Here is a 20,284-nt window from a genome sequence, read left to right as displayed (position 1 = left end):
TGAGCCAGTGGCCTTGTATGTTCCATGGGCTCAGTCTTGAGCTACTGAGTGGCCTGCATCCATTTCACATCAGTAGGGGGCAGGAGTGCCTCCCGCTGTGGAAGAGGCTGCCCGTGTTTACCAGGAGGCAGCTCCACCCATTTACAGATGCTAGCTCACTGGCCCCTGCTTCACTTTTTTGGTGAGGCAGGTCAGACATTTTCCATCTGGCTCCACATTCAAAGGCTTTTGTGTTTGAAACTACTATTGAGGTCAAAAGGTGAGGTGAAATTTCCATTAGTGGGTCAGGAAGGAGACAGTCTAAAGATGAGGAAAAGGAAGAATAGTGGCAACTTCACATCACCAAACTGCTGGGACTGTCAATATCACAAGCCAACCTACTATCTACTCAAGTCGGAAATAGACCAGGTTTTGCCATTGCAGGAATGTATTAGCAAAATTTGTCCTTACTTTCATGAATACAGTGAGTTCAGTAACAACAAAAATGCAATGGGGGGGGGAAGAACACATCGGGGACACAAAATGGTCAAAAAAACTTTATTTTTGTTCTTAGGGCATATAAGAGGAGATGTAAACAAAATACAAAAAAAATTATCACAAATCAAATCTTACAATCTGCAAGCATTTGAAAACAGAGCATCCTTTCCCCCACTGGCCCTCAAAATACAGAAAGCCTGCTCAAATTTTAATAAGCAACAACCCTGACCCCTGAAAGTCCCTCAGGGATTTTGCAAGGTCCTAAAACCAAGGGGTAGATTTCTTTAAAAGGACACTGCATCTTTGTGATAAAATACTTAAAGACAACATAAATATTACAAATATTAAGATATTTAGCACCACCTTTGGTCCAAGCTATCAATGAACTGGGAGATGACCACAAGTACAGTCTACTTAGCAAGCCCTCTCTGCCTGAGACATTAAATATTGTAGTTTCACACTGCAAGAACTTGTAGTAAAACTGAGAAGACAGCCCTAAAACTTTGGAAGTCCCTCACAAGCCTCTGCTAATCATGCACGGGTGTGGAGATGGCTGCTGTTCTGATGGAACAGTGCATGCGAACGATAACCGTAAGTCAAGACAGTATAAGCAAAACCTCAGAAGGGTCTGTAGCTTTGTACAATAGGACATACCAATGTTTTCCACGAGTCCTGATTCTGCTCTAACACTGCAGATGGCCTAAATCGCTCCAAACTTTAGCTGATAAAGGGCTGACAACAGCTTGGGTGTGCAGTTTTCCTCTTCCATCAGCATCCTGCCATCCCTCCTGACAGCACAGGTTACTAGATGAGGGAGGCAGAAGCCTGGAAAAGAAGCACAGTTTGGCTCCTTTGGGCAATTCAGAAGATTTAGCCCAGATACTTCAGACGGAGACATTTGTTTATCAGGCATCATTTATTCCAAACCCTGACTGGACATTCTTGATAGACACACAATATGGAGCTGCATGGCTTAGGGCTTTCCACTAAAATCAAATACACAGATGCCAAAGATGGCACTATTATGGTACAGGACATGATCATTTTGATTTATGACATTTCTTGGAGGAATCTGGGTCCATAAGCCAGACTGCCATATTTTAGGATTATTATGGCCAAAACAAACATTTTCAGACTGATGGCCCTGCATTTAGGCTCTTAAATAGAAGTAACCTGATTTTCAAAAGGTTCTGAGCACTTACAACTCGTGTTCAATGGGAGCTGAAGCTGCTCGGCACCTCTGAAAGATCAAGCTGGTATTAGATAGCCAAATATGGATTTAGGAATCTAACCGTAGGCAACACCAGTCTGAAATTTTTGGCATGTGTATTCACATACACAATAGTTGCCACCTGGCATGTTTTGGACTCTCTTTGACAGATAATATGGCTTATATATTCTTCATTTAATAAGTAATGCACCTAGAGTTTTAATTGTTAAATCAATAAAACACATTTTCACTTGACTGTTCCAGAAGACACTCTGCTAGAAAAGTGAACACACGAACACTGCTTATCCAAAAAGAATTGCAATAGGAATTGGCCAAGTAGTGCTTGGCAAGATGTATCTTGTGACTAACAATCAAAAACCTGATAAAAGAAAGGAGGCAAATGTTACATCTACTGCACCTCTTAGTCTCACACAGGCCAGTTGCATGCCTGAAGATCGGCTGAACCCTGTAGCCTTAGCTGCAAAAATGTTTGAACCTCATAGTTCCAATCGCAGTTAATATGCTTGATTTGTATCATATCCAGTAAAGAAATGACGAGGAAGTCAGCTCTCAGACAGTTAAGGTGAGCCAGGAAGAATAAAGGCTAAAAATCAAGGCCACCTGATGGGCATGGACTATACAAGCATCATGTTTTACGAGAGGCAGGGCTATTGCCACCTTGCTCGCAGCCAGAGCAGAACAATGAGAATATCACTATGCCTTTCAGTGGGAGTTACCTGGCAGAGATCCACGTGTTCAGAATCAGACCCATACCAACTAAATGACTTCTCATTAGAATATCACACTGGATAAAGCATGCTCACTGAAAGAAAAGGAGTACTTGTGGCACCTTAGAGACTAACCAATATAGTCTCTAAGGTGCCACAAGTACTCCTTTTCTTTTTGCGAATACAGACTAACACGGCTGTTACTCTGAAACCAGTCATCATGCTCACTGACTGGCCGGCACTAAACCACAGAGGGAAGAGAAACAACATTTACTTGGCAAAAAAAAATACAGTCAATTTTCCACTTTGGATGCAGTCCTTGTTCTTTGCAGGTAAAACAAATTTCTCTTTGCTGATCAGAACTCAGTGCTCTATACCAAGGTGTTTAAAAGGCAGACTTGAAGACTGATCAAATAGACCTTTAGTTTTCTGTCAATTCAGACAGCAACTGAGAGGGTGTTTCACAGTGACCATTTCAAAAATCATCATAGTTAGCAAATGGTGACACCACCTGTGAAGTACATTTAATCACAGGATTTTGTGTGTGTGTTGTGGGGTGGGGGTGGGGGGCAGAGGTACTTTCTATAAGTCACACAACTGATTTACCAGTTGAGAAATCAATTTAATGGACACAGTGTTGCAAACTGTTTCCACCTGGCAAGTCACTATTGTAGAAGCAGGTCTGCTGCACAAACAGTTCCATCTCCAGCAAGTGATCAAAACAAAATAAAACACTGCACTGACCACTTCTAGGTCAAGCTCCACCCCTGCTACAGAACATTATGGGGCAACTGCTAATTCCACTGACATCAATATCAAAATACCCATCAACTCCATAGGATCAAGATGGGGCATTAAGAGATCAAATATTACTTAATAGGCATTATTCACCAGCAGTGAAACTCTGCTACTACAGACCAGCAGTGAATCTGGCCCAACGTTATTTCTTGAGGAATGGCTTCTCCTGTATTTTTCTTCCTCCCTTGGGAATGAACAGTAAATACCATCATCACTTTACTTCACCTCTCCCAAAACAAGCTGAATTAACTCCCGCCTTCATCCTCTCTTTAAAAGTCTCAATTCTTCTCTTTCATTTATACTGCAACAGAAACCACATCAGCTTCAAGAAAACTCCAAACAAAACTGTTTCCACGTACAAAAAAAAATAAATCAGCTCTACCCCACACACCAGGACCAGTCACACATTTCTCTCTCTTGCCACCAACATACTCTCAAAGCCTCTCTCTCGCAGATGGTTACATTCCCACCCATCAGTCAATGGAAACCTAGACCCGTACACTGCAGTGCCCAATAATTATTGTCACATTCAGAACGTCAGCCACCTACAAAATCCACAGCTTGGTGTTTACAATGGAGCCCCACGCCGCGTTCGGACTTTTAGACTTGCTCACGTTTTCAAACTTGGATGCCTAACGCTACATTTATGTCTGGACTGAACAGGATAAGTGAATACTCAAATGTAAGCACATGCCTAGGCAACGCTGAAGTCGATCGGAGCACTCCCATGTTTAAAGTTAAGTATGTGCTTTATGGCCTTGATTTATCAAGACACTTAGGCACCCAAATTAGAGTCCGGATTTTCAGAACTACTGATCTCCCACAGCTCCTACTGATTTTAATGGGAATGCTTAGTACTTCTGAAAACAAGCCCACTTATTTAGACACCTACATATGGATTTAGGGACCCAAGTCGAAAAATTCTGGCCTAATTCTCAAAGTCAACACAAGCAGGCGATCAGGTTGCTGGTGAGACTCATTTAGGTAGAAACGAAATTTTAAGCCCTGAGAATGGAAGGATTATAGGTTTAATCCTCTTCAAAACATTGCCATCTATGGTAACAAACAGATGCTGTTTGCAATTAAACAACTGCAAAATAAGAAGAGAGTATTTTGATGAGTGACAAGAAATTAACGACTGAACACTTGGATAATCAAGTCAGAAGAAACAACCAACAAAACTGCAGCTACTCTGTACACAATCCAGAGATCGTGTAACTCTCAATTCAGATTCCCAGAACAGAAAAAAGCAAGTGCAGTGATAGACAGACCATGCTTCCAAAAATACTCCTTACACCCAAATTCACAAGTAATTCCCCCCTCCCTTTTTAGCATGCTTATCCAGTACCTCATAAAACTGAGAAATTGCCTAGAGAATGGAAACAATTAGTAACTTGGTCCTTTTCTGGATTTGTTGTTTAACAAGAAAAAACATTGGTAATCAATCGTTCCACCAATCACTTTGTGTTTATATATTGTTTTTCATTCTCCTTTTTCAACTGCCCCTATTAAGATGTATTCATGAGACAATTAGAGTTTTTTGGTTCAAGAAGATGGCTGCTTCTAGAGTGGAAGAAATTGACCCTACTTGAATGTTGCGAGTTCTAGATTCAGAACATAATTTGGCACATTTGAAGTTCAAGTTCTGAACTGACTCATGGGTATTTGTTCTTGCCGTTTGTTTCCTGGATGACCGCAGAAACAGCACAAGAATAATTTTCAAATAAGAATTTAACTGTTTGCATAGTGAAGGCTGCCAAGTGCTTAGGAGTTTTTAGATTACACTGATCTGTAGAAGTCAAGGAGTTACAGCTACAGATGAAATAACTGGGGCAACCTAAAATTAAAAGTAAATATTAGAAGCGTAAGTTCTAGAGATTTCAGAAAGATTCCCAAATGCCAACTGGTTTTCACACCCCTAATTATGTAGGGAGAAGAGAACAAGAGAAGCAGCTACCTTTGTAACCAGCTAATCCTCCTGTATCGGAAGAGCAAGATCACAATGTACAAGCTATAAAAACCTCAGACATTTCCCAGCAGCGTCACTAGCAGAGGTCTATTTCACAATAGTACGAAAAGGGACTGCCGGGTTAAAGGCTGCTCTCAATGGATCTGGGAATAGACCGTCTTGCCAGCTTTGACCTTCTGATGAACCTCAACATTATCTAGATCTCCCAGATGCACAAGGCTCCTTGATTAAAACAAATGCAGAACACGTTTGTCTTACCTCAGCGGATCATGAACTTCAGGATAGAGGTTGTCATATTTTATCATGCTGTGTGAAACTGAACATTGGGCAATAATAAATCATACTGTATAACCCAGAGCAGTGATATATTTAAAAAAATACAAAGTGAAAGCACCTGCAGTGTCAAACCCAATAATTTATGGCCTTAAGAAGAAACATCCCTGGTTCAAATTTTATCTTTATTTTTCACCTCTCTTTTTCCCGCCACTACCATTGTCCAGTTACCTCTATTGTCTCTTAACAAATTATTCTTCTTATTCTCTCCCAACCCCTCCCCCCCTCCCCCCTCAACCCTTGTTTTGATTCAGTAACAAACAGGAGTCTCAACACAGGACAGCAGTGGCTTATGCTGCAAAAGGACAGGTCTGTAAAACGCCAGTGTGAAGCTTTAAAACCATTTATTTAAATTGCACTCTCCAACTAGAATTAAAGCTACCTGAATGCAAGAACAAACTATGAACACCCTGTGTGGGACCAGCCCAGCCCTGTGAATCTAAAATGGAAGAGACCAATTTATTCTGCCTATGCCCATGTTCAGCCTGACCCAACAGTCCCTATGGGAAAATTCCCAATAGGCAGGCTTTTTATTTCAACAGGAGTTTTCCTCCAGAAAACAGCAGAACTTGGGCTCCTATAGTGAGGATATTAGTGAAAACGATTTCCCAATCACAATACAAATGCATACAGACACACACACAACATTTACATAAGTCCCTCCAAAAAAAATGAGGGATCTAACTTTGTAGCAATTATGGACACCTGTTCTACAGAAGTCTCGGCATTTGGTTACAAGTTGGGTCTGAGGAGGTGGAAAAACAGGAACCTATAGGCCTGATCCCAAGCCTTCTGAAGTCAATGAAAAGACTCCCGTGAGCTCCAGTGAACTCATGATCAGGCCCTGTGTACAGTACGTGATCCGGAGATTATAATTAAACAAAACAAATACTGAGATGTATAGATGGACGACAGAGACAAAACACAGGCACTGTGACATGGACGCCAGGGCCATGAAACATTTAAAAGACAAGCTCTCCAAACATCTGCCTTGTTTCTCTCTCTGCCGCCACCAAAAACCTAAAACAAAAATGTCAAATAATTTACACAGACACACGTTTGTTCTCAGGTCATCCAATCCGTACCTATTAAATGCTAAAGTTATATACAGCAACCCCTTCTCCAGCAGTCAGTCAGTCGCCTGGATTTCTAAGGGGAGAGGACACCAGCCACTAGCAGCAGAACTCCAGTCGACATTCAAGTGTTAACTACAACCACCTGCGAAGGGGATCATTGTATGTCATCTTGTTAGCACTTCTTTCGAATCAGAGTCTCAATTTTGCTTTGAAGTTCTGGGGAAGATATTCCCACCAAAAAAGTAAAACAGCTGAGTTACATTAAGGCTTCGTCCTCCGGGCCTGACTCTCTTAGTTAGACTGGTTTTATTTCAGGGTAACTGCATGGGAGTTACTCTTGATGTATAGAAAGGGTGAGAGGAGACTCAAGAGCTCTCCCCATAAACTGAAATGAGGTTACTCAGTTAAGCTCTTAGTTCCTGTCCTGAAAGAAGATACCTACAGGAATCTGGAAGGAGATGGTTAGCTGAGCTCAGTTTTGCTGTTTAAATGCAAAGGACTCGCCTACAACATGACAAGCTTCTGAGAAGAGCTTAAGTAACAGCAGGGCAACAGTGAACGGGGGTGGGGGGGTGAGGGGGAGAGACTAAGCTGCAGTGCAATTCCCCCAAGCGTATTAACCTGGACAACATGAAATATGTTCACTGAAGTCTGAGAGCGCGAAGCTCTGGTTTTCGCATTTCATTTGAACTTAGTGAAAATAATCAAGTTTTGCAAAGATATAAAATTTTGCAGCTTATTTGAAACTAGAGCTATTTTGGGTGAAAGTGAGTTCACTTGCCACCCAAAATAGTCCCCCAGATTGAAAACTTGAATTGGAAATTTCAAAAAGGAAGCGTGTCAAAATTTAAGATCCAAAAATTATTAATTTGTCCAAACGGATTTTATTTTTGCACATCAGAATAGGAAATCAAAATGTGAACTTTCCTGTTTCAATGCAACAATCTCCCTGTGGAATTTCATAAGAAGGGAGAAGAAATTTTTGCAAGTCACACGGCCCTATTAATAAACACAAAGGACAGGAGACTATTGGAACCTAGGCCTAAACCATGAAAAATTTTATCCCTTTCTAAATTACCATAAATTCTGAAGTTTAGCATGGGGAATTTGCTGAAAAAAATATGTACTGGAAAAAGAGAAAGATCAGGCATAGATGATACAAGGATGTGTTTAAAGGGCAATACAGGTATCATGCCTAATTAAGGGCATTCTTGCATATTCCATCCATAGCTCTTGCAACATGCACGTATAATCCCTGCATTTTTGCTAATAGGTGTTTTGCTTTTGAAACAGTCATTCTATAAAAAAACAAACAGTCAACAATCCATATGTACCCGAGTTGTATTTCCTTCCAACTGACCCCCCCACCCTTCCGATTCTTCCAAAGTTTTCTTAAGAGTGCATGACTTAAAATTACAGATGTTTCACACTGTGCGCTCCACTCCAAGTCCTGGATGAGGGGCCTGTTTATTCTGTGAATATTGCACTTATCCACTCATTGGATTTTTTTTTCTTGAGAATGCAGAGTATTTGGGGGGAAAATGTAATAAAAACATTAGTAAGATACAACACAGCAAAATACGAATTATTAAAAAGCTGCCTAAAAAGGCCTAAAATTAAACAGTATACATTCTACTCTGTTAATACGAGTAACATGAACATAATGAATGCTTTACCAAATTCCCTTGTGTTTCTCCTAAATGATAAAAGCAGTAACTTTCTTTTTAACTGAGGAAAGCAATGAATATATATTACAATAACATATGCTGCACTAAGATCTGAAAGTGATTAAAACAAATTATATAATGCCTTCGTCAAGAACTATAGCATTGCTATAGAAGGAATCATTTGAGGCCCACATTCTGATTTTAGTTATGCCAGTGTAAATATGGAGCAATGCCATTTACACCAGTTCAACTATGAGCAAAGTTTGGCCTTTAGTTATCGAATCCTTGCTAAAATTCAAACTATGGGTACACTTTTTTTTTTTTTTTTTTAAAAAGACGACTTGCAGTCAATACATATGAATAAGTATCAGTTAAAATACCAGGTAGTTTATATTTAACGTCTTTTGCATTGAGATTGGGTTTTACAAACAAAATCAATCAGGTATATTTATATTAAATGCACATTTTGCAAGGCATAAAGGTTAAGCCAATTAATAGGAACTACCTTTACGTGGGTAAGGCTAAAATTTTTTTTAAAAATGTTAATTTGGAAAAATTCTTTTGGGGATTAAGAAAGCTTTTCAGGCATTATATAAACCTCAATAACGAACTCAGAAGTGCTCATTATTATTAAAGTTGCAGTATACAGCAAGACAAAACATTTCACATTTGTAAATTTGGTATAATTGAACTGCATTTTGGACTTTTGGGGGTTCAATTTCCACGTATCACTTTTTGGAAAGCATGGCTGCATGATCAAAGCAATCATTTAGCTCAATAGAATGGCAGCACTCATCTCCTCCTACCACAAGAGGGCACTCTGACTCCACAAAATACTTCAGTAGCTCTCCAGACTTTTTTTTTTTTTAAACTTGCTTCAAGTTTTTTTAAACCACCACTAGGGAATTATGTATTTACTGTTATAAAGTGAGGTTCACATATACATTTAAAAATTGTTCAGTGTCACAGTGTCAGTTTTGGTAAATTCAATAAAAAAAATTAAAGGGCCATGAACTCTTCCTTCGTCTTCCCCAAGTCACGCTGGCAGTTTTTGTTTTACAATCAAATTTTCCTTTTTTTTTTTTTTTTTTTTGGGGGGGGGGGCAGGGAGAGCTTCCTTCCTCTGTCACTTTATGAAAGATCTTAACCATGAGGGGAAAATAGTTGGCTACACAGGGAAACAGTGAATCTGACTACACAAAAAGTGCTGTCATCAAATATATAACTCGACACATCTTTCTCTAATTTCTTTCAGGTCCAGTGTTCTTAAAGTGGGGGAGGGAAGTTTGGTGACAACAGTACTTAGACTAACGTTGTTGCTTTTGTAAAACATCCTTTTAACCTGAAAATTATGACACAACCATTGAATTCAAGTGAAGCCTAGATCTGGTCATTCCTGAATAGCGGGTAATCTGGATCTGACGTTTATGTGGCTCAGATTCATTTCTGAGCCACAAACTCTCTCATTTAGATTCAAGTGCATCTGTCACTTTCCATTCTGTTGGGCATACGTGTGTGTAGTTTTTACGGGGCGGGGGCTGTGTTACACAGAATCTGACCTGCTCAGCTCTGCCTTCTCCTATGAAATCTGAAAGAAGCTTCACAGGAGTAATCATCATCAGTTGTTGCTGAGCAGAACTGATGCTTGAGAAGACCCGCGCAAGACACCAGCGTTTGCAGGTACTGATATTTTTTTGTACCTTGTTGATGTCAAAGATTCTACACCACAGCCCACTGTGCTGTTGATAACTGGCTGGGCACAACGTACCCACAAAGACAAAGACCAAACCAAGTCCCTCAATTAGGACAGAACAAGCAACTCTGGTTTAAGGTGCAGTGGGAAGTATTTAGTGTACTGGCAGAGAGGGAGGAATGCGACACAATGACTTTAGTTACAAAGTTTAACAATGGCCCCGATTCCAATGGCCTGAGCCTGTAAGTACCACCAGGTCACAGCGGGGTTTGATCACCTCAGTAATTCCACAACCTCATTCAGGGCCCAGGCTCGAGGAGGTGTTCAAAGCTATCCTGCCACCCACACAGAAAGGGGAAAATTAGGGTTAATGAAATCAATCCAGTCCCAGTGCAGGCTCCAATGGCCCCACCAGAGGTCTCCTCCCACTCAGAGATTCTTTGCATCTGTGGCCTTTCCTTTGTTGGATACAATCTGAATATTCCTAAATTGCTCTCTAATCAGAAATGTGTCTCTTTCTCTTGGCAAGAACTCAAGTCATGCTGTTCTGTATTTTGAGAGTTCAGTGGCTCAATGCAGAAGTATTGGGAGCTGTGTTTTTTGTCTCCTCAGGAGATGACAGCATGAAAGTGCTGTCAAAACAAAATTTTAGCATATTTTTAAATAATTATAAATTAATTTTAATAAATACATGCTTTTTTAAAAAATGAACAATTATATACTGCACCTTTAAATAATGCACTTAGTTTGCTGTGTTGACTTCCATTTTGGATTTTTTATTGTTAAAGTGCATTAATTCAAAATAATGAACCACTTCCGCATCATTATTGTTAAAGTAAATCAAAATAACATTACACAAGTCACTAAGTCACTACTGTTAGTACTGCAATCTAGCAGATAACTATGTATTGCTCTATTTAATACTGTCCAGCAGAAGAATAGAATACTTCTATTATAATCTCACAACAGCTCCAGCAGTCTTTAATGACTGCTACCATATTAGTACAACTAAAAATGGACAGAAGCATGAGAGATGGGACTGCAGCGCCTCAGACAGACATCCAGTAAGATGTGGTTAACTGGGTATATACATATATATAGTAAAACGTAAGGTAGAGAGAGGACTCTACACATTTTGATCTGGGCTGTAGTGTAGATACACCTCCCCGTCACAACTTACGTTGGATCTGAGAACATCTGCCCCCACCATTACTCGTGGACATAACTGTTTCAACAGAACTCCATTCACAGACTTTGATTGCAACGTAATGGTTTTTCAGCTAGCAAATGGGCGTCAGTCATGTCAACTGTAGGCCTCTTTCCCTCGAAGTTTTCGTGGTGATTAGTTAAAAAACCCCAAATCACAAAAAAATAAAGACGAGAACAACTTTTAAATTGTGTATTTTTTTTTTTTTTGGCAGAGAAAACACTCCCTATAACACACTCAATACTGTGCTATTTTAGGCCTCACATCAGGTTGGGTTCCAGCTAACTAAATCATCAGACCCTTTATCTTCCCAATGCCAAATGATAATTGGCATGAAGTTTGGCTGGAAAATAAAAGGGCTTTTATCAATATGTGTAATACACCAGCAGTGAAATAATTGACTTTTCCCCTTTAAAACAGGACACAAAAATGCTGCCTCTTATTTAAAGAAACTGGATATTGATCGTCACTTAAATGCTTAACGAGCCCATTAAACTGCTAAAAGCAAGACTTTCTCAAGTACAGTATGGATTTATAGTGGCTGATGCTTACAGTACAATAGCTGGCTACCTCAGGAACATGTCTGTAATCCATGCCCTTTCCAAATGGTTGTATATTCCCCGCCCCACCACCCATGTGTCACGTTTTAAAGCATTACAGTTTTAAATAACATGAAGGAAAAGTGGGGGGGAGGAGGGGGAGAGGCAGCTTTTTGGTTAGTCACATTGTAGCCCTAATTGCTTTGTTATTAGATCTCTCTCTGAGCTTGAAAATCCCATGTGTTCTTTGCAGTACAAATGTACTTTTTGGATTCAAGTGGGAATCCAATCACAAAATTGACTCCTACTTTAGTTTTCACTTAAAGGAAAAAAAAAAAAAGGCTTTTTTGGTAAACCAATGCACAGGTAAAAAAAAAAGTACCCAGAATGCACAGGAAAGACACAAAAACAACTCCCCAAAATATACAAATTAAAATTGTGCAGACTGAATTCAATGGCTTCTCCACCGCTCCCTTTGTAAACACTGATGCTGCAACAGGTTATGGCTGTTTCTAACTTACAGCTTTGTGGGTCCTGTGAATGTGCTCCCAATTTGTATCGGACAGTGAAAACAGGAGTAACACATTTGATTGCTTTTCTTCTTTGAGGCCGCAGGGGTATTTTGAATATTTAAAAATTGTGACAATTTGGAAAAACCCAGCTCAGGAAAGAGAATCAACCTGGATCTCCTGACAGGAGTCGCCACACTGAACTAAACAAGGAGTATTTAAAGTAATCATTGTTCACAAAATTGTGTCCATAGGTTTGTTTTTGTGGTGTGTTTGCAAGCACCTGGTAGCCCTACAGGCCATAAGAACACCTGGAGTCTCAGCTCAAGAGCCCAGAGAGAGAACAAAAGGCAGCAAAAAAACCCCAAAAACAAACACAAAAAAACCCCAATGCCTCCTGAATGTAATTTCTGAGGTTTAGTAATAATGACAAACCGCGGTTGAAGTCAGAGACCAAATCTCTCCACGATGAAAAGGCTCCAACGCTGAAACTGACTGTTGAGAAGAGTGAAAAATCTGAGCTTCTAGAAAGGGCTGGGGTTCTCCTCTGTATTTTAGAATCAAATTCCAACTCACTTTGCACACTTAAAAGTTGTGAAAACACATTCAAAACTTCTGGATATTCCATGTGGAGATGAGAGGAAGCAGAGATTCTAAAATGTTTAAGTTTGGCACTAAACTCCCCCCAACGATTTCCTCAAGTGGATGCATCAGTTTGTATCTCTCGCAAAGGCACACATTTGGTTTCCTACCATTAGCAACAGGAAACATGAGATATCATACCCTGTTACACACAGATTAACAACAGCTTCCCAAAAAGGGGCATTTGACTAAGCTGTATCTTCTTTTTCTTTGCTTAAATTCCTTCAGGCCATGTTAATCCCATAAAGCTCTGAAAACACAGCATAGCTTAATCAGTCAGTCCCTTTGCACAAACTAGAGCACGGGAAAAAAATTTTGTGGGTGTAGCATTTTTTTTCAGATGTACACAGCAGGAACAGTATAAATTAGGGAATTTAAAGATATTGCAACATTAATTTTTTTTCTCCAAATAATTTGAGGGCACCCAGCCTTTAAATGGTTTCCCACCATCCATGATCTGACAGTACCACCAACCATTTGGGTTTCTTTCCAGAACCTCCATGCAGACACCTTCCTGAAACCCTGCCGTCTCCTCATCCCCCTCATAGTCTGCAATGGAAACATAGATATCCTTGAGGTTGTTGTGGATGAACTGGGATTTTTCAAGGGGCTTTGGCCGGACGGTGGACACTGGGATTCCATTGCGCTGAGTGGATAGATTGCAGGTTGTCTCCAATCCCTCTATGCCTGATTGATCAGCCTGCTTTGCCTTCGAGTCACCGGGCTGTGATCGTGCACTGCTGAAAGAGGAATTCCGGCGGACAGCCCTTAGGTGGTCTGTAGTAGTTAAGGATTCGTTCCTGCGCAGGGAGCATGATAGGTTATTATCCTTTGGGGGTGGGGAAACGAATACAGACTGTGGCCTCACTGCTAACTGTCTCACTCCATTCCTCATTTTCACCGCCCCTGAAGTTTTGGAAAAGCCACCAGGGGGCTTGCTTGGAATGGGGGGCATTGCTCTTTTGCTCTGGTTGATGGTGTTCAAAGCCTGAACTCTTTTCTCTATTTTCTCCAAACTATTTGACTTGCTTTCATTTCTTCTGTTCCTGGCCAGCGAGATGTCGGTCTCTGAGGCTTCTCGTCGTTGGTTATCGGCAAGTACCAGGTAGTGGGAAGGAGCCCACCCTTCCATATCTCCATACTTCATGTACCACCATCCGCTGGCTTGCTTTTCCAACACTTCCACTTCCACTCCTGCTGGGAAGCAGAGTTCAGAATCCTGAACCTTTTGGTAAGAGTCAGTGGTTACATACAAACATTTTGTCTCATTCTCTTGTTCTGTCTTGGCTGAATGGTTAGAGCAGAAAATGGCATGGGAAGGAGATGTAATGAGATCTGTGGAGCTTCTTCTAAGGGAGTCATCTTGGATCTCAGGAGCTATTTGTGGAGGGCTTTCAGACTCTTCACTTCTCGAACCTTGAAGTCCACCCCTGAGCTGCCCAGTTGGCCTCAGCTGACGCCTTAAAGTGCTGATATCCATTTTTTCTTGGCTCTGAGAATCTGCCTTATTGAGGAAGGGTTTAGGTCTAACCATTGGCTTTGCTTTAGTTGAGGGGCTCTGTCCAGGCTCCTTCTTCGCACTTGTTCTTTGCATGCTACGTAAGCCAACGTCTGAGGCTGATCTGGGTTTTACCTCGTCACTTCTGGAATAGTGACATTTTCCAAGATCAGGCTGAATGCTTTTGTCAGATTTGAGCTTCAGGAGCGATGATTTGGGAGAACTGGAGCATGGAGAGTTTCTTCGGATTAGAGAGAGAGAGGAGCTTTTTTGGGAATCCGAATCTCCGCTAGATTCTTTACATGACGAAACGTCATCCACATAAGGTCTGAATCCCTCATTTTCATAGATGATCTCTTCTTCACGAGCAACATCCTCTGAAGACTCGCCAACTCTGAACTTTGCCCTCTGCAGGGATGAGACAGGGGACGGCTTGAGTGGCTGAAACAGACGTTTTTCCAAGGAACTATCATCTCCATGGCTCTCATTCACCTCAGACTCTGCATCAAAGCCAAAGGCAGGCACATCATACTCTGGTTCTTCATATCTGAGCTTCTGTGGGGAGTCCTGGACTTCTCCTGATGAAACAGTCCCAGGAGCAGTTCCTTCTTCCACGTCTTTTGGTTTACTGGGAGGTGCTGGGGGAGGGACCTTGGGTCGGGTTAGAGTACTGGTTCTTCTGTTTAAATTGGGCTTCTTCCTTTTATCAATGTAAGATGCTGGAGCCCACCCTTCTTTCTCTCCAATCTGTACATACCACCAGCCACCAGAGTTCTTATCAATAACCTAGAAGACGATGATGATGAACACTGCCATTAGTTTGGAGAGTTAACGGGTTAGGATTTTTTTTTTCTTTCAAGCCATCATCTAACTTTGTACAGTGCTCTACCATTGCAAAGCATTATTATTTTGTACGGTTGCACTGTTTAGGCTCTCACCTCTGCCTTTTGTCCTCCACGAAAGCTTATTCCGTCAGAAATACAAGACTGGAATTCTGCAATAGTGTAATATTCCACTTCCACTGATGGAGGCTCAGGTGGTTTAGGCAACTGGAAGCCCTGTGGCAACAAAAGAAAGTCTTGTTTAGAGAGCAGCTAGCAAGAAGAGGCTGGATGTGTCAGCATGGACAGTGATTTGCCATTTTTCAGTGCGGCTGAACAAGTGGCATTCCTTACTCCTAATTTACCTCCTAGTGATAAGCACCAGGCTTTCTATAACAAAAGGTTTGCAGTGTTGTTGTAGCCGTGTTGGTCCCAGGATATTAAAGTGACAAGGCGGGTGAGATAATCTCTTATTGGACTGACTTCTGTTTGAGAGAGAGAGAGACAAGCTTCTGACCTTACACACAGAGCTTTTCTTGAGCTCTTTCTTCCGAAGAAGAGCTCTCTGTAAGCTCAGAAGCTTCTTTCTCACCAACAGAAGTTGGTCCAATAAGAGATATCACCTCACCCACCTATGGCTTCAGAGGACATACATATGGAAAATTTTGTGCAACAACAGGCCCAAGATGGAACCTGTTTCCCAGATATCAAGAATTAAGTGATCCAGATTAACTAGAGCTGCATGTAAAAATCTAAAAGCTGATAATTGCTATTTATTAATTGGAATTAAAAAGGAAAAAACAAACATACATATCTGTGTCTTTCACCATAAAACCTGAGCACCTCCCACAAGTATCCCTTGACTGAACTGGATCACAATTTATGGATTTACTCAGCTAAAATGCCAATGGCAGTTGGATGGATGTCAGGACGGGGGCCCTAGCTCCCTATTTCTTTATGTAACGGAGAACAAGCAATTTTGTTCAAACCCCGATGTCATCATTAACCAACCCTAAAACCATAGACAATCTTACTAGGTTCCTCTCATATTTTAGATTTAAAAAGAGAAACTAGGAAAGATTCCGTTCTTCTAAGCATCTATATATCTGCACCGTCCATGATTAGCGTAACACTCTATTGAATGACATGACTCATTAAATAAGCAAAAAAGAGTCCTGATGGAAAAAACCAGAAGGGATCCTTGGTTCTTTAAGGACAAAATCTGCTCCTTGCATTAAAAATGTGACTTACACACACAGGTCTGAATTGTGACAGATAGTTAAGATGACAACTGAGATAGTTGCAGCAAGATTCTGAGCCAGGAAACTGAAGAAAGGAAGCAAAATACTGTACCTTAACGTACTACTCCATTGATTTCTAAACCACCCTCATAGTAAGAAACATGCATCATTTTAACATAACTGCCGGAGGCATTTTGGCCGACGTATTAACCTTGCCTAGCAATGTTTCAATTCTGCATTTCAGCACTGTACACGTTAAAATATAGCATAGGATGCAGTATAACAACATGCCTTCAGATTTTAGAATGGTTTGAATTTAAACTGAGCTAATTGGAAACAGCAAACATACTTGATGCTTCACATGTGTTTTGTTAACATGGAGTTAATTACAGCATTCCTGCCAAAATAAAAACTAATTGAAATAATTAGTGCAAAGGAAACAAAAGTCAGGAGGAAAACAGCGTAAATATTAACCATACTGAGCTCTCAGTTAATAAAATGTTCAGAAGAGAAGTTTGAGATCAACACACAGGATAAAAGAATTGGAAGAGCTGAATGCTGCACATTACAGAGTGAATCCAAATTCACACTGCTCCTGCTCCGAGCAGGAGAGACTCCGCTACAAACAAAAGTATTTGATTGATGTAACTTCTGTCTAATGGGGTTACTAGGTCTTCCTCATATTTAGGAGACAGTTCTGCTTTTCATACGTCTGCCCTGAGTTCTGCAAGTCCAGACAGCAGGACAACTAATTTTAATAATTCCCATTTCCCTAGCACCTGTCCTCCCACAAGATACCAAACAGACAAAGATTAAACAGATGCCGCAGCATTAAAATGTAGCCACCTTGGAGTGGGCAGCAGTTTCTAGCTGCTATAGGCATGCTGCGCACCACTGCAGGAAAGGTGGAAGGGACAATTTTGGCTAAAATGTAATTGGGAAAGTCTTTACTCTTTTGAAAGAGCTGTGGGCGCTTTAGCGTCCAGGTTCAGCAGACAGGACATTAAGGTTTTACTCCTCCCCAGAACTCAATTTATCTACTTTGGAATTATAAAAGGGCAGAGTCAAGACTATGGGTTGCGGGAAGACTAAGCATTTCAGTAACGCTCAGGTCACCAGCCCCTCTGTGACGGGGAAAAGCTCAGAGAATCAAGGGTTTATTATCGGTCCTCGTCATCATGAGGGACATTACACTGATATGACATAGCAACTAAAGATGGTCCAAAACTTTGCATCCAAACCCCTTTTACATTTAGGCCAATTAGATTCAAAATGTTCCAATCCGAGATTGCTTTCTACAATTTTTTGTTCATGATAAGATGAAAAACAAAAAGAGGCCTATATTCTAGTTTTGGTGTGTCCAAAATCTCATGAGATTTCATTCTGAGTTGGTAGAAATCTCATAAGAACAGCTCTCAAATTTGCACATTTTTCAAAAGAACAGTTCTTGAGACTCGGGTGCTTTGAACCCTATCTGGGTGCTCTTATTAGGGTCTGAACACAGGGTCCTTCATGCAAGCTCATCTCGGCATAAAGATGAACAAAAAAAGAGGAACATAACAATTCAGTTCTTTTGTTCCATTGGGAAATGCCAGTCCTGGTAGCTTGCTAAAAGCCCACTTCACTGGTGTAAGAGGACAAGCCATTCTCTAGTAAGGTACCTATCTAAATCACAGCCATTGGGGAAAAATAAATAAAATCTATAAATACTATTTATGCTCTTGTATTTGGAGCCATTCAGTGTTGGTACTTATGCCCTTTTTTAAAAGGAAGGATTCAAACAGGGCAAGTTTACACAATGCACTCAATATTCTGTGCATGGTTCTGAAATATGCCACAATCCCAGGAAGATGTAGTTGGCTAGTGAAAATGTGATGGCTGTTACTTAAAAACTTTGTTCCCAATTGAACTACATGGCCCCACCACTGTAGTATGTGAGCACAGTTACAATTACCATTCTATAGCTCGAGTATCATCCCTTCAAAGGTTGATCCTATTATACTTATTAATGTTTAATAATTAATGGTCCAATTGGTCCCAGTAGGAGTTATGGGAACAAAGCACCACACAAAGTTGGGCGTTCAACTTTGTATATAAAACACTAAAAGGGCAGTTTTATTCCAAATGAAGAACATTTTTCCATGGTAACTTTTCCCATGGAAAAATGTTCCCATACAAAGCCCAATATGACTGAATTTATATTAAAAAGTTGTTCCTGGGTGCAAAATTGCCCCAAAACAAAAACAGAGATCATGACATTTTTCATAAACAAGGCTTCTCCCACCCCATCCAGTTTCACACCTCCCTAATTGGAGTTATTTTAAGTGATAGCTGCTCTTTAATATTTAAAAATAAAGACAGAAAAAAAATCACACAACCAAGAATAGCGCTTATATGTGAAGCAAGATTTTTTCAAAACATGCACTGACTCAGAAAAATGTCCTCAATGAATGTTGAGCAAATTCCAGAATGTGTATTTTATTCTCTATTATATGCCGTGTGTTTAAAAAAAAAAACAATCTCTTCAGAAGCCCTGTGTGGGGGGAGAGGGGGTTCCTCTAAAGCTGTGTGTCTAGATGACCGTCGCAATATTTAAGAATAAAAAAAAAAAAAACACAAACCAGACTGGATTCTCTCCGAGGTGGAGGCCTAGTTCTTAGATTTGGAGAGCCTATGGGGGAAAAAAAGTTTAAAAAGTTAATTTTATTTAGCTGTGTAAGTTGTGCTAAGCAAAAGCTTTCTGAAGCTGCCAACTGTCCTAGATAGCTAAATTAGTAATTGCTGTTAGAACGTTCCATTATTTGCAGTGATCAAAGTATTTCTAAGAGTGAGTATAGAAAAGTATAAGGGACCACTGGAGATTACTGAGGTAACCTTAGCAAGTTTTCAAAGGCCACCACTGTACAATCTTTAAACAACACTGGGCTGTATTCTGTGCTGAAATAACTCCATGGACTTCACTGGACTTGGGCCAGCAGAGAAATTGTCCTTGTATCTAGCTTTTCCATAGTAAAAAGAATCGTTAGAACAGTAACATTAACGCTGCAGTTTTAGTCACAACGTATCAAAGCTCTTTGCAACGGTTGGGCAGTATCATTAGCCCCATCTCATAGAAGCAGCAGCCAAGGCACAACTGTTACGGTGACCTGCCCCAAGAGAACAGCAAATGAAGGAGTGGGGAACAGAAGCCAGGTGTCCCAACTTCTAGTCATCTGCTCTGGTCACCAGAGTGCTGTTTTAATAGTTATTATTTGGGGTCTCACTTTAGAACCTACTCTGAGGAAACCAGTGGACTTGTCCTAGAAAACAATTTTGAAGTTCACACAAGTTACTGTACCAAGCATAGTCCAGAGGTCGGGGAGATGAAACTGTACTGACGCTGGAGAATGAACACTTCTTGGAACCACCACAAAACTACAAACACGAGTCCTGATCCTACAACGGAATCCCTGTGAGCGGATTCCTTTCGCTCGCACACAACCTTGCTGACGTACTCCTCACACTGCACATTAATCCTCGTACCGTTCTGTACTTGCAGCTTTATCACTAGCCCAGTGATACTTGTGCGTTCTGTGGACCATGCATTATCTTATGCTCTTTTATCTCCTATCACTAGGAAGGCAAATAAATTATTCCCTTATAGGACCAACATGAGCGAGCTTCCTGGCTGACAAAGTAACAGATGCTTGTAGACACAGTGCAGTAAAGAGGGCAGCCCTTGCTTCAGGGAACATGCTCTATACTGAACTTATTCTCTACAGACTCAGGGCAAGGCTACTCCAGTGTGGCCCCTTCAGCAAGTAACACGCCACAGGCCCCCACACAAAGATAAATCAGGAATTCTTATGAAAATGATGGCAGTCCAGCTATACATTC

At 40.7% G+C, this 20,284-nt stretch overlaps 1 protein-coding gene across 10 annotated transcripts in view; it reads right to left on the bottom strand.

Moving 5' to 3' along the window:
- Positions 1-523: 523 nt before the first annotated feature.
- The window catches only part of SH3PXD2A (SH3 and PX domains 2A), a 395,312-nt gene continuing 375,551 nt past the window's right edge, over positions 524-20,284 (bottom strand). For all 10 annotated transcript variants that reach the window (XM_073354457.1, XM_073354456.1, XM_073354459.1 and 7 more), the window contains 3 exons: positions 19,030-19,079; positions 15,285-15,404; positions 524-15,132 (listed from right to left, as the gene is read on the bottom strand). In XM_073354457.1, the coding sequence (XP_073210558.1) occupies positions 13,240-15,132; positions 15,285-15,404; positions 19,030-19,079 (2,063 nt within the window). In that variant the 3' untranslated portion in view covers positions 524-13,239. The remainder of the gene's footprint in view (positions 15,133-15,284; positions 15,405-19,029; positions 19,080-20,284) is intronic.

This window comes from Lepidochelys kempii, chromosome 7, assembly GCF_965140265.1.
Source record: "Lepidochelys kempii isolate rLepKem1 chromosome 7, rLepKem1.hap2, whole genome shotgun sequence".
Taxonomy (NCBI): Eukaryota; Metazoa; Chordata; order Testudines; family Cheloniidae; genus Lepidochelys; species Lepidochelys kempii.
This window is presented reverse-complemented; position numbering and strand designations above follow the sequence as displayed.